At 52.0% G+C, this 12,063-nt stretch overlaps 2 protein-coding genes across 2 annotated transcripts; both read left to right on the forward strand.

Annotated features, from left to right (window-relative positions):
• Nucleotides 1–337: 337 nt before the first annotated feature.
• rat1 (5'->3' exoribonculease Dhp1) lies at nucleotides 338–4,076 on the forward strand (the record flags this gene model as incomplete). The annotated part of the gene is made up of 6 exons (XM_043271899.1): nucleotides 338–644; nucleotides 705–982; nucleotides 1,031–1,156; nucleotides 1,212–3,031; nucleotides 3,095–3,726; nucleotides 3,988–4,076. The coding sequence occupies 6 exons, from the start codon at nucleotides 338–340 to the stop codon at nucleotides 4,074–4,076; spliced, it is 3,252 nt and encodes a 1,083-aa protein (XP_043127834.1).
• Nucleotides 4,077–4,454: 378 nt separating this feature from the next.
• Aspvir_008732 (pentafunctional protein ARO1) lies at nucleotides 4,455–9,291 on the forward strand (the record flags this gene model as incomplete). The annotated part of the gene is made up of 3 exons (XM_043271900.1): nucleotides 4,455–9,131; nucleotides 9,178–9,222; nucleotides 9,274–9,291. 3 exons carry the CDS (start codon nucleotides 4,455–4,457, stop codon nucleotides 9,289–9,291), a joined length of 4,740 nt encoding a protein of 1,579 aa, XP_043127835.1.
• Between the last annotated feature and the right edge of the window lie 2,772 nt (nucleotides 9,292–12,063).

Consider the following 12,063-nt stretch of genomic DNA (forward strand, 5'->3'; position numbering starts at 1 on the left):
CCGCTAAACGCCGGAACCGCGACAAGAAAAGCGCCGAAATCCCGCCTTCACCTTATCGCAGAGACTTTCGGACAACCGTCCTTTCACTGACGCACGATTTGATAGGGTTTTGTCTTCACATACTGTACTAGTATCAGATGTTGGACGCCTGGTCTTGATGCGACGTCTTTAAACGAGGATAAAGCTACATATTGTCCCGGTCGCTACTGATCTGCGACAAGGAGAGGCTAGTGTCGAGAAAGCTGATGGAGCAGATCGGCGACTCATGAATCTTATCCTTTCTACTTCATAAATTTACATTCGATCTCATTCATAGTCATAATTTACTCTCGCCATCATGGGTGTTCCGGCATTGTTTCGATGGCTCTCCAACAAATACCCCAAGATCATCTCCCCGGTCATTGAAGAGTTGCCCTACGAAGTCAACGGCGAAGAAGTTCCCGTTGACACTACTAAACCAAACCCCAATGGAGAGGAGATGGATAATCTCTACTTGGACATGAATGGTATCGTCCATCCATGTACCCATCCTGAGGGCAAGCCGCCACCGGCGAATGAGCAGGAGATGATGTTGGAAATCTTCAAATACACTGACCGCGTGGTGAACATGGTCCGTCCGAGGAAACTTCTGATGATCGCTGTTGGTATGTGACCAGACCGTTCTGATTCTCTTGATTTTTGACTAACGTCTGTCACTCCTACAGATGGTGTCGCGCCGCGAGCCAAGATGAACCAGCAACGAGCACGTCGATTCCGATCGGCCCAAGAGGCGAAAGAGGCGGATGAAAAGAAGGAGGAGTTTCGCAAGATGCTCGCTAAACAGAACGGCAACAAAGTGGACGAAGAGATACAGGAAGAGGTTGTCAAGAAAACATGGGACAGCAATGTCATTACTCCAGGAACGCCGTTCATGGACATTCTCGCTGCATCTCTTCGCTACTGGATTTCTTACAAGTTGAATACTGACCCAGCTTGGGAGAAGGTACTATATTTCGGCCGGTCTAATGCGAATGCATGCTAACTACTATAGCTTAAAATCATTATCTCGGATGCGACTGTACCCGGAGAGGGCGAGCACAAGATCATGGAATTTATCCGATCACAAAGGGCGGCACCCGAGCACGACCCGAACACTCGTCACGTTATCTACGGATTGGTGGGTTATACACTGCGCATTACCCGATGCATACCGCTGACGATATGTCTTGTAGGATGCCGATTTGATCATGCTGGGTCTTGCTACCCATGAACCCCATTTCAGAGTATTGCGTGAAGACGTCTTCTTCCAGGAGTCTCGGGCGCGAACCTGCAATCTCTGTGGTCAACAGGGGCACAAGGCAGAGGAGTGCAGGGGTCAGGCGAAGGAGAAGAATGGGGAATTTGATGAAAAGCAAAAAGGTTCCTCTCTCAAACCATTCATCTGGCTCCATGTTTCCATCCTCAGAGAGTATCTCGCTGCCGAGCTGTATGTGCCGCAACAACCATTCCCCTTTGACCTCGAACGGGCTTTGGATGATTGGGTCTTCATGTGCTTCTTTGTAGGAAATGACTTCCTGCCTCACCTACCGTCATTAGACATCCGTGAGAATGGTATAGATACTCTGATTGCAATCTGGCGCGATAACATTCCCGCCATGGGCGGGTACCTGACCGAGGATGGACATGTCGATCTGAAGCGGGCTCAGCTCATCCTGCAGGGACTCGCGAAGCAGGAAGATGCCATCTTCCGGCGCCGTAGACAAGCAGAGGAAAGAAAGCTCGCCAACGAGAAAAGACGGAAACAGGAAACAAAGGCTCGGGAGGAAGAACGAGCGAGGAAGCGACGAAGAAGCTCCCCCACTTACGAGCCCATGGAGTCGCCCGTCAGTCAACGTGCTCCCCGGGGCGGTGATGCAGCGCCGCCGAATCAACTGGAGCTGATCACGCCTGGTCGAGGAGAATTGACTCGACAGACAAGAGAACTCACTCACAGCATGGTAGTCAATCGCGGCGCTGTTTATCGGGCCAACATGGCAAATAAAAGCGCGGCTGCCGTGTTGAAGAGCAAGCTGATGCAGGGCTCTCAAAGTGGTGAGAATGTTGAGGAGAAATCTGAGGATGCCACGTCAAATGATGGTGAGCCTTCACAGGATCAGACGGATCAGACGGATCAGACGGAGCAAACTTCGCCGTCAGTCCTTGGCAAGAGAAAGGCCGATCTCGTGGAAGAGGAGGACACGGAAGCAGGAACCCCAGGCAGAGACTCGCCTGCCGTGCCTGTTGCTGCCAAGGAGGATGAGCTGCCCCCCGACACCGTTCGCCTGTGGGAGGAAGGATACGCCGACCGGTATTACGAGCAGAAGTTTGGCGTCGATCCCCAGGACAAGGAGTTCCGCCATAAGGTTGCGCGGGCATACGCCGAGGGTCTCGCATGGGTTCTGCTGTATTATTTCCAAGGATGCCCGTCCTGGACTTGGTACTATCCGTATCATTATGCACCCTTCGCCGCAGACTTTGTGGATATTGGCGATATGGAGATAAACTTCGACAAGGGAGTGCCATTCAAACCATTTGAACAGTTGATGGGAGTTCTCCCAGCGTCCTCCAATCACGCTATTCCTGAAGTTTTCCACGACCTTATGAGCAATCCAGAGAGTGAGATCATTGATTTCTATCCCGAGGATTTTGCTGTGGATTTGAATGGCAAGAAGTTTGCTTGGCAGGGCGTTATTCTACTGCCCTTCATTGATGAGAAGCGGCTACTTGCCGCCATGGAAAAGAAATACCCACTTCTCACTGAAGACGAAAGACTCCGAAACAGCGTGGGACGAGAGGTGTTGCTACTTTCCGAAGCTCATCCACTGTATCAAGATCTGGTGGCCAATTTCTATTCGAAGAAGCAGGGCGCCCAGAAGTACAAGTTGAACATGCGTATAAGTGACGGTTTGGCGGGCAAGGTGGAGCGTAATGAGGCCTATATCCCTCATAGCTCTCTGCCATCGTCACTCGAGGAATATGGCATGCCGAGTTTGGAGGATGATCGGTCCTTGACGTGAGTCTCTTCCTTTGTCTTATCTCGTTTTATCCCTAACTAACGTCGAATTTTTTACCCTAGTGTAAACTATGAAATCCCGAAGTCAAAGCACGTTCACAAGTCCATGCTTCTTCGAGGAGTCAAATTCAACCCTCCGGCGTTGGATAACGGAGATATCCAAGCAGTCAAGCACAAGGCTCAGAACTCTGGAAGATCGTACGGGGGTGCCCCTTTCCGCGGCGGGCATAGAGGCGGACGTATCAACTATGCAAGCGACAGGCCTAATCCTTTTGCTGCGCATCTCGACCCTGGTTTCGTACCGCCCGTTCCGGGTAATGCTGGTGGCGGTCCTATGATGCCTTCGGGCTGGATCCCACCAGTTCCTGGGTCCACTGGCTTCTCCAGAGGCCCTCCTCCTCCTCCGCATGGAGGAATGTCGGGTTCGCATCATCGGCCTCCATACGGGCAAGGACCCGGTCAGTACCAAGGCAATCATGGCCAGGGCGACCATTATGGTCAGAGCCAGCAAGGATACTATAATCAGTCATCATATTACAACCAGTCCAATCAATATAATGGCAGGTCCTCCGACCACGGTGGCAGTGGAGGATACAGAGGCGGCAGAGGATACCATCGTGGAGGTAACTCTCGTGGAGGCGGTTATCGCGATCAGCGCCAATATAACCAAGACCAATACTCCTCCAGAAACTCAGGTGGATACGGTCGTTACTGAGCTCTGATTTGGTGTCCGTTCTACGTCTATGACTCTCCACAATCCGATGAGGTACCTTTCGGTGACCGCGGATTTGACTGCAATACGACCGGGACACGGAGTTTAGCTGGCGGAACGGGAAAGAAATTACTTAGTATCAATAAACTACTTTGGCAGCAATTGGAAAACTGACATTTCTGCACGCCTCTTATCATTGCCTCCTTGTAAGCTAAATATAAGTATGTATGAGTATAAATGATAGCTGTCAAGTCACTGTGGTTCAAATCCGTAACTACCGTGGAGTTCACCGAAGAAGCCCTTACCGCCGCGACATCGGAGCGGGAACGGTGAGTCAATCTGGGGCTGACTTTGAACTTCCACAAGTCAGCACTCCGTTGAAATCCTGGTTCTTTCCGATCATCAATACTTTGATCAATTGGTCTAATACTGGGTCTGTTCTCTTCGGTCGCCTCCCCTGCTGCTTTGCTCTTCGCTTGAGTACCCGGCGAAGCTCCAGGTATCTCATTGCCCCGCTCAAAATTTCGCCGACTTCGTTTCTCCAGCTGACTCTTGTCTTCTTCACCTCACTCCAGAAGTTAGTATCGGTCCCATTGAAACAGACGTAAGGGCGGCTTGCGACTCGACACAGAATGCAATAAAAAACAAAGCCAAATTGCCCCCAAAAGTCTTAAATTCAGTCCCTGTTGCTATCCCTCCCTCCCCTCTACCATGACCGGACCCACGAAAATCAGCATCCTGGGCGAGGAGAGTATAGTCGCTGACTTCGGGCTCTGGCGGAATTATGTCGCCAAAGACCTGATTAGCGGCTGTCCCTCTACAACCTACGTCCTGATCACCGACACAAATATCGGGTCGATCTACACCCCCGGCTTCCAGAAGTCCTTCGAAGAGGCCGCCGCCTCGGTCTCTCCCTCTCCCCGCCTGTTGATCTACAATGCTCCTCCAGGAGAAGTTTCCAAGTCGAGACAGACAAAAGCAGATATTGAGGATTGGATGTTGAGTCAGAGCCCGCCATGCGGCCGAGATACTGTGGTTATTGCGCTGGGTGGAGGGGTCATTGGAGACTTGACAGGTTTCGTCGCTGCAACTTATATGCGCGGTGTTCGCTTTGTGCAGGTTCCTACTACGCTCCTGGCTATGGTGGACTCCTCGATCGGTGGAAAGACGGCTATTGATACGCCCCTGGGAAAGAACTTGATCGGCGCAATCTGGCAACCGTCAAGGATCTACATTGACCTGGAATTTTTGGAAACTCTTCCCGTCAGGGAGTTCATCAACGGTATGGCTGAGGTTATCAAGACAGCCGCCATCTCCAGCGAAGAAGAATTCACCGCTCTCGAAGACAATGCCGAAACTATTTTGAGCGCTGTTCGCCGTGAGGTTAAGCCTGGTCAGCGGCGATTCGAGGGGATCGAGGAGATTCTGAAGGCGAGAATCCTGGCGTCGGCGCGTCACAAGGCTTTTGTCGTTTCGGCGGACGAGCGTGAAGGAGGACTGCGCAACCTTCTGAACTGGGGTCACTCGATCGGCCATGCTATCGAGGCTATTCTGACTCCTCAAATCCTTCACGGAGAGTGCGTTGCCATTGGTATGGTCAAGGAAGCGGAGCTGGCCAGACATCTTGGTATCTTAAAGGGCGTTGCCGTGGCCCGAATTGTCAAGTGTATTGCCGCCTACGGCTTGCCTACGTCTTTGAAGGACTCGCGGATTCGCAAGTTGACCGCCGGTAAGCACTGCTCCGTTGACCAGATTCTTTTTAACATGGCCTTGGACAAGAAGAACGACGGTCCCAAGAAGAAAATCGTTCTCCTGTCGGCCATCGGTCGCACATACGAACCACGGGCTAGCGTTGTGCCGAATGAGGATATTGGCGTCGTCCTTGCTCCCAGTATTGAAGTGTACCCTGGCGTATCACCGGCCTCATTGGATGTGGTTTGTGCGCCTCCGGGCTCGAAGAGTATCTCCAACCGAGCTCTGGTACTCGCCGCTCTCGGTTCAGGCACTGTCCGTATCAAGAACCTGCTGCATTCCGACGATACCGAGGTCATGCTGAACGCCTTGGAGCGCCTTGGCGCCGCCACCTTCTCCTGGGAAGAGGAAGGCGAAGTCCTTGTTGTCAATGGCAAAGGAGGTGCTCTTCAAGCCCACCCTTCTCCGCTCTACCTGGGCAACGCGGGTACAGCCTCGCGTTTCTTGACCACTGTCGCAACCCTTGCCACTGCCAGCAGCGTCGATTCAAGCGTTCTCACGGGCAACAACCGGATGAAGCAGAGACCTATTGGCGACTTGGTGGATGCCCTGACGGCAAATGGTGCGCAAATTGAGTACGTCGAGAACAAGGGCAGTCTGCCGCTCAAGATCGCTGCTTCGGGCGGGTTCACCGGTGGCCAAATCAACCTCGCCGCGAAAGTGTCTTCTCAATATGTGTCCTCTCTGCTCATGTGCGCCCCCTACGCTAAGAAGCCTGTGACCTTGAAACTGGTGGGCGGTAAGCCCATCTCGCAGCCTTACATTGACATGACGACGGCTATGATGAGATCTTTCGGCATTGATGTGAAGAAGTCTACCACTGAGGAGCATACCTATCACATTCCTCAGGGACGTTACATCAATCCCGCGGAGTACGTCGTTGAGAGCGACGCCAGTTCCGCCACCTACCCCTTGGCGATTGCAGCAGTCACCGGCACCACGTGCACTATTCCGAACATTGGATCCAAGTCTCTTCAAGGCGATGCTCGTTTCGCCGTCGATGTTCTAAGACCCATGGGTTGCACCGTGGAACAGACCGACACCTCGACCACCGTTACCGGCCCGGCCGACGGTGTCTTGCGGCCTTTACCCAACGTCGATATGGAGCCAATGACAGATGCTTTCCTTGGAGCGTCCGTCCTTGCGGCCATTGCCAGAGGCAAGGACTCGAACCACACAACTCGCATCTATGGTATCGCGAACCAGCGTGTCAAAGAATGTAACCGCATCAAGGCGATGCACGACGAGCTTGCCAAGTTTGGTGTCGTCTGTCGGGAACACGATGACGGGCTTGAGATCGACGGCATTGACCGTTCCGCCCTTCGGCAGCCGGCCGGCGGAGTTTTCTGCTACGATGACCACCGAGTCGCGTTCAGCTTCAGCGTTCTATCGCTCGTCGCCCCTAAGCCTACACTGATTCTGGAAAAGGAGTGTGTGGGTAAGACATGGCCCGGCTGGTGGGATACTCTGCGCCAGAAATTCGCCGTCAAGCTCGAGGGCAAGGAGCTGAAGGAAGCCGAATCTCCCGTTCTCACCCGTGCCGAAAAGGCCAGTGCGTCGGTGTTCATCATCGGTATGCGTGGTGCTGGAAAGACCACCAGTGGACACTGGATTGCGTCTACGCTCAAGCGGCCCTTCATTGATCTTGACGACAAGCTCGAACGCATAGAAGGCATGACCATTCCGGACATCATCAAGCAGCGTGGCTGGCAGGGTTTCAGAGATGCCGAGCTTAGTCTTCTGCAGCGAACGATGAAGGAGCGCCCGACCGGTCATGTTTTCGCATGCGGCGGAGGAGTAGTAGAGATTCCTGAAGCTAGAAAGCTGCTTATCGATTGGCACAAAACGAAAGGGAATGTTCTGCTCATCATGCGCGACATCAAGCAGGTGATGGCATTCTTGAACATCGATAAGACCCGCCCGGCCTACGTTGAGGATATGCTTGGAGTGTGGCTGCGCCGTAAGCCATGGTTCCAGGAATGCAGCAATATTCAGTACTACAGTCAGCACGCCAGTGCAGGTCTGCCCCGGGCGTCTGAGGACTTTGCACGTTTCATCAAGTTTGTCACAGGACTAGAGGACAACCTCAGTACCATCAAGAAGAAGCAGCATTCGTTCTTCGTGTCGCTGACCCTGCCTGACGTGCGTGGTGCGGATCAGATCTTGGAGCAAGCATGTGTGGGGTCTGATGCTGTTGAATTGCGTGTCGACCTGCTGGAGGACCCAGACTCATCAAACGGCATTCCGACGGTCGATTTTGTTGCTGATCAGATCTCCTACCTGCGAAGTCGTATCACACTGCCCGTGATCTTCACCATTCGCACGAAGGGACAGGGGGGTCGGTTCCCCGACGATGCTCATGAAGAGGCGATGCAGCTCTACCGGCTCGCAGTCCGGTCAGGGTGCGAGTTTGTGGATCTCGAGATCGCCTTCCCGGACGACATGCTGCGCGCGGTTACTGAGATGAAGGGGTACTCGAAGATCATCGCTTCGCACCACGACCCGAAGGGCGAACTTTCGTGGGCGAACATGTCCTGGATGAAGTACTACAACCGGGCGCTCGAGTACGGCGACGTGATCAAGCTTGTGGGTGTGGCTAGGAACCTTGATGACAACACGGCTCTGAGGAAGTTTAAGAACTGGGCCGAAGAGGCTCACGACGTGCCACTGATCGCGATCAACATGGGGGGCAACGGGCAGCTGAGTCGCATCTTGAATGGATTCATGACACCCGTATCGCATCCTGCTCTCCCGTTCAGGGCTGCTCCTGGCCAGCTCTCCGCGACAGATATCCGCAAGGGTCTGTCACTGATGGGCGAGATCAAGAAGAAGCGCTTTGCCCTCTTTGGAAGCCCAATTTCCGAGTCCCGCTCGCCGGCCCTGCACAACACTCTGTTCGCCGATATGGGGCTTCCCCATGAGTACACCCGGTTGGAGACTGCCAATGTCAAAGATGTCAAGGACTTCATCCGCGCTTCCGACTTTGGGGGAGCCTCTGTGACGATTCCTCTGAAGCTGGATATCATGCCCCTACTTGATGAGATTGCTGCGGAGGCCGAGATCATCGGTGCCGTGAACACCATCGTGCCCGTTTCCGGTGGTGAGGGCAAGCCGCAGCGGCTGGTCGGTCACAACACCGACTGGCAGGGCATGGTCCAGTGCCTTCGTAACGCGGGCGTCTACGGAGCCGACGGCAATGCCAGTGCTCTTGTCGTGGGCGGCGGAGGCACATGCCGCGCCGCCATCTACGCTCTCCACCAGATGGGATTCTCCCCCATCTACATTGTAGGCCGGAACCCTGCCAAGCTGGAGAGCATGGTCTCGACCTTCCCCAGCGGCTACAACATCCGAATCGTCGAGGGCAACGAGAAGCTGGAGCATGTACCCCATGTTGCGATCGGCACGATCCCCGCCGACCGGCCCATTGATCCCGGCATGCGGGAGATCCTCTGCCACATGTTTGAACGTGCCCAGGAGGCAGATGCCGACGCCGTCCGGACGATCGAGGGATCCACCCGCGTGCTGCTGGAGATGGCTTACAAGCCGCGTGTGACGGCGTTGATGCAGCTGGCTGTCGATGCTGGGTGGACTACTATTCCTGGGTTGGAAGCCCTTGTCGGGCAAGGAGTACACCAGGTATGTCGACTGACTTGTACAGATGGACATTACTGATGGAGTACAGTTCCAATCTTGGACGGGTATTCGCCCTCTCTACGAACGTGCACGGGTATGTGATGACTCTTGTTACATCTGCTCAGCTATGCTAACATGCTCGTAGGCTATTGTCCTGGGTTGATCGAGAAAAAGTGAGGAAAGCGAAGCCAAAAACCTTCTTGTTCTTGGATATTGTCTAGAAAAGCACGTTTCTTGTGATATAAGATGCAGACCGAAGCGTTCCTCTCGGGATTTATATCAGTTGATATCTTCTATTCATCTATTCATTCTAAGCATTATACTTGCGTACACCTGGGGACCAACACCGTAGTGTAAATGCAAATATTCTAGTCATACAATCTGGCTATCTAATTGTCAAGTCAAGATTAAGACTGAAGTCGAGACTAACTTATCGATAGCCATACCGACTAGATAGTGGCCTGTCGATGGTGGCTCAGACCCTACCTATTCCGAAAAATACTCTAATATTAGAACAGTCCCACCCGTCGACCTCGCAAGTCGCAAACCGTCCATCTGCACACACGCACTCGTCTATCTCATGTCTCATAAAGTCTCGAATATCCAGCAAATCAACTCAGAACACTATCCTAATCTCCTAACCGGTGGAAAAAAAGCATTCTATAAAAAACCCTGATAATGCACATGCATGGTTAGTGTCAGATTCGTTAAGGCAAGTCTGGCTGATCCGATCTCGACTCTAACCGAACTGTCTGAACGCGGGTCGAGACCCGATCGGCCGAGGACGGGCGGATGACAGACAGACAAGTCCAGACCATTTCAACTTCCATTAGGCAGTATGAGTATGCATCTTGATTCTTTTACTCTGTAGCTGATAAGTTATTTGATTTTTGTCAGAGAAATGGTGTGATCTAGTCGCTATAATGAGGTGGAGAGCATGTGACCAGCCAAATACCATATCACGCGATCCATGATGTTGGTATACAGAGTACAGGTCCGTATGAGATATCGATATCATGATCTGGATATCATGATTCAAGGGTCTAGTACGGAGTAGAAATTGCTAATTGCTAATCGCTAATTACCATTGCTATTGCTATTGCTATTGCTATTGCTATTGCTATTGCTATCTAATGCTGCGCTCGGATCTCCAGACGAAGAAAATCAAGTCCGAATTCCTCCTTGAAAAGTGTAAATATTAGTCTCCGATGCGGAAATTCGCGGCATTTCGTATTGATAGTCAGATTGAGAATCAGATTAGCAAGCAGGTAAGATCGAAGATGAAGATGCTGGGTTGTTATTCTTCGGGGCGCGAACCACGGTGCCGTGTTACCGACAGGCTGAGGGATCTACCGGGCCGAGGGCCCAACTGAGCCTTGTATACTTGTAGTTTGGTTAGTTTTTTAGTTACTTGTCGTTATCTCGATAAAGAGTGATAGTAGTATTAACAGTCTATCTACCAGTATGGAGTACGGTGATACTGACATGGGTTCAAGGAACATTCGGCTATCGGGGACAAAGGAAGCATCACAATCTACGCTGAATATTTGAAATATCATCTCAGACAACCATTATTAATAATACGCTTTATCCTATTCCTAATCATAGCATGAAGGATTTTCACCGGCCGATATCACCGGTCAGTCATCCAGGCCAATGCAGTCCTTTATACAGGGCATGCACAAGTGCAACCAGCTTATCACTAACGTCCATCTAGACGAGCAGCCATGCCAGAAAATTTTTCACCTTGGCAACTCTAGTCCAAATCTAACTCGTGCAAGTCGCAAGTTAAACTGCAGGGAAAAAGTTTTTCAAGGAAGTGAGTCCAACAGGAATGGACGCATTGACGCTACTCATGCATGCCCAAATTTAGACGGGGCTTCTAGAAGGCCGGTGGAAAAAATTCCTTCGACGCTACGGGGGAACCGAGTCGAATACTCCGGCTAGGATTTTCCGGCCCAAGACGAGGAATGGAGGGATGCATGGAGCAATGTAGCCCTGTGTGCAAGTGTAGGCTGTATTGTCATGCGCAATACACATGTCTCCTTCGGTTTTATTATCGTATTCGTATTACCGCTGTTGCTTACCAGCAGCAGCAGCAGCTCCCTTGCTGATGGGTCCCAACAGCCCCACCAAAACCGAAGATCCCTCACCACCAACGGATGTGGCTGTGCTCAGACACCTGCATGTCAGCGAATCATGTCCGCAAACCCTCCCATCTTGCGAAGAAACCTGCAGCAACAAAGGGGAAAGACTTTTTTCTTCGCTGCATATGCACATTGCTGACCTGCCTGAGGTTCGAGGGGAACATTCCATGTGGTTTAAGGTGCTGACTGTCGGGTAAATCGATCTAATCCTTGTTAGTTGGCACCACCTCAGTGAAAACTTTTACTTCAGCTCGGATAGATGGTGAATAATAATCATATTCTCGGTAGTATCACGGAATCGTTAACTGAGTGGGAAGTACTGTAGTTGTATGTATGCTAGATCCACTCTAGACTGTCAGGGAAATGTTGAAATGAGTCAGGCAGATCACACGCGTACCCCGGATTTCACCTCAGCTAGAGAGATAATCATTGCAGATAAGTCAGAAAGAGATATTCAGCTGAGGACTCTCGACTTGCCAACCACCAATCGCAGGTTCATAATCGAGGAAGCCTAGACATATTGAATGAAGGCAGATACCCACTACGTGAGAACAAGACCCGCCGGGGTCCAGTCTGGCCGAACGCCGAACGAGCCAACGATCCAGGTGCAGGTGCAAGACTGCAGGTGTAACAAGATCCGAGACACTGGTCAGAGCTAGATTTTGATCTTGACCTCTAGGTGTCGATTCCGAATGGCTACAGGGCACGAGGGCAAGAGCGTCCACTGTCCAGTCTGGGTTATCTGACGCGTCAACAACAGCACTCTTGCCGGTCATGCGCGGCCAGTC

Source organism: Aspergillus viridinutans (genome assembly GCF_018404265.1).
Source record: "Aspergillus viridinutans IFM 47045 DNA, scaffold_7, whole genome shotgun sequence".
NCBI lineage: Eukaryota > Fungi > Ascomycota > Eurotiomycetes > Eurotiales > Aspergillaceae > Aspergillus > Aspergillus viridinutans.